The 2,207-nt window shown below is 44.4% G+C and overlaps 1 protein-coding gene across 1 annotated transcript; it reads right to left on the bottom strand.

Moving 5' to 3' along the window:
• Nucleotides 1–190: 190 nt before the first annotated feature.
• LOC121938195 (apoptosis-stimulating of p53 protein 2-like) lies at nt 191–1,459 on the bottom strand (the record flags this gene model as incomplete). The annotated part of the gene is made up of 2 exons (XM_042481470.1): nt 191–613; nt 1,359–1,459. Coding segments are annotated over 2 exons (524 nt in total), but the record flags the coding sequence as incomplete, so codon positions are not given.
• Nucleotides 1,460–2,207: the final 748 nt, after the last annotated feature.

Genomic DNA, 2,207 nt, shown 5'->3' on the forward strand with positions numbered 1-2,207 from the left:
TAAATAAAATTAAAAAAAAAACACAGGATGTGCATAAAAAAAAGAAAAAACAAACAGAGAAAAACATTTTTCAAATTATAACATTTGCAAAAAGAAGGAAAAGTAGATCAATATGAACAGTATTATGAGCAGTATGGTCAGTAGTATTGACAGTAAGATCAGCAGTATTCAGTAGTATTTTCAGTAGTACTGTCACGGTGGCGGTGTGGGTGTGTGGTGCGTCACCTCGGGGCTGGCTGCGGGGCAGCGTGCCCTGGCCTCCCGGCTGGTAGCCCTTCCCCTGCCGGGTGTACATGGAGTAGATGGACGAAGCCGCCAGCGTCTGCGGCTTCTGCAGCACGGGGGGCGGGGCCTCGGAGGGGTCGGGCGTGTACGGCCGCACGGCGGCGGCCGGCGGGCTCTCCTGCTTGTTGGGCAGAGGGAGGGTGTGGCTGTGGCTGGAGAGGACTCCCGGGGCCCTGAGGTGGCCCCCGACCGGCCGCACCTTCCCGGGGAAGGTCCCCGTGCTGTAGGGGGGCTTGGAGAAGGTCGGCGGGCCGGACGAGGAGAGCGGTTTGGGCTTACTGGGAACCGGAGGGGGCGGCGCCATCTTGGACAGACCTTTAGCAGAAGCCTGAAGGTGAAAGACGGAGTTAGCACGAAAATATGAAGCGTGAAAATGATAAATAAATAATAATGATGGAAAATAAAAAACAGACAGGTCTACTGTTACAGGAAAGGACCAAGAAAATAAAATGTTACAGACACGATGAACTGATGTCGAGGCTGGAAAAGTATTTAGATCATGTACTTCAGTAAAAGTAGAAATACTGCAGTTTAACATATCACATTAAAAGTCCTCAATTTAAAATGTTACTAAGGTGAAAGTTAGGGCTTCACGGTATGAGGAAAATATGCAAAAATATAACTGTTGAATATTGTGATAAATAAAAATATTAAAGTGCACTCAGTTTTCTGCCAAAAAAAAAAAGCTTCATGAATTAAAAACATTAAAGGAAATTTTTTCCACTTTCTTTACCTGAACAATGTGCACTGAAAACAAAAGCAACTAATAATTAAAAAAAAAAAAGTGCAGTTTAACACTAATTCTCTCTTTAGCTCAAATCCACTGCTGTCTTTTACGATGTGTTTACTGCGCATGTTGAGGATAAAAAAACAACAGTACACACGTATTATAGCTAAATGTAATCTGAGTATAAAAGTATTAAATATGCAGAATGGATCCTCATTTATTTCTTGATTAATCGCTGGATTTCAACAGTTAAGCGCTCATCATCAGTCAGTATCTAACAACACGATTTTAATCCAAATAAGTGAACGTGAAGTTTGTGACGGAGACAAAGGTGAGTCTCTGATACCTGACTGTCTCTCAGCAGCGTCTCTGTGATGTGATTGGTCCGTGAGGGGACAGGAGGCGGGACCTCGCAGAGGCCCTTCTGATCTGCGGCAGTTTTACCACCTATAAGAGGAGGAGGAGGCATCATCATCATCTTCATCACCATCATCATCATCATCATCATTGACATCATCATCATTGTCATCATCATCTTCATCATCTTCATCACCATCATCATCATCATCGACATCATCATCGTCATCATCATCATCGTCATCTTCATCACCATCGTCACCATCATCATCATCATCATCCTCGTCATCGTCATCATCATCATCGTCATCATCATCATCTTCATCACCATCATCATCTTCATCACCATCATCATCGTCATCATCGTCATCATCTTCATCACCATCGTCACCATCATCATCGTCATCATCATCATCATCATCACCATCATCATCATCGACATCATCATCGTCATCATCATCATCGTCATCATCATCTTCATCACCATCATCATCGTCATCATCATCATCATCGTCATCATCAGCGTCATCATCACCATCATCATCTTCATCACCATCGTCGTCATCATCATCATCATCATCATCATCGTCATCAGCACTGATATCTTTTACTGAGCGGCGTTTCTGAGTTTAAACAGCTGCCCAAGAACGCCGCTCAGCCTCGATTCCCGTTTTCTTCCATCAGATTCTCACAGTATTTTTATAAAAGAGACGACGGGACTCAGCGGTGACTCAGCGGTTACTCAGCGGTGACTCAGCGGTTACTCAGCGGTGACTCAGCGGTTACTCAGCGGTGACTCAGCGGTTACTCAGTGGTGACTCAGCGGTTACTCAGTGGT

The sequence above is a fragment of the Plectropomus leopardus genome, unplaced genomic scaffold, assembly GCF_008729295.1.
Source record: "Plectropomus leopardus isolate mb unplaced genomic scaffold, YSFRI_Pleo_2.0 unplaced_scaffold288, whole genome shotgun sequence".
In the NCBI taxonomy this organism is placed as follows: domain Eukaryota; kingdom Metazoa; phylum Chordata; class Actinopteri; order Perciformes; family Serranidae; genus Plectropomus; species Plectropomus leopardus.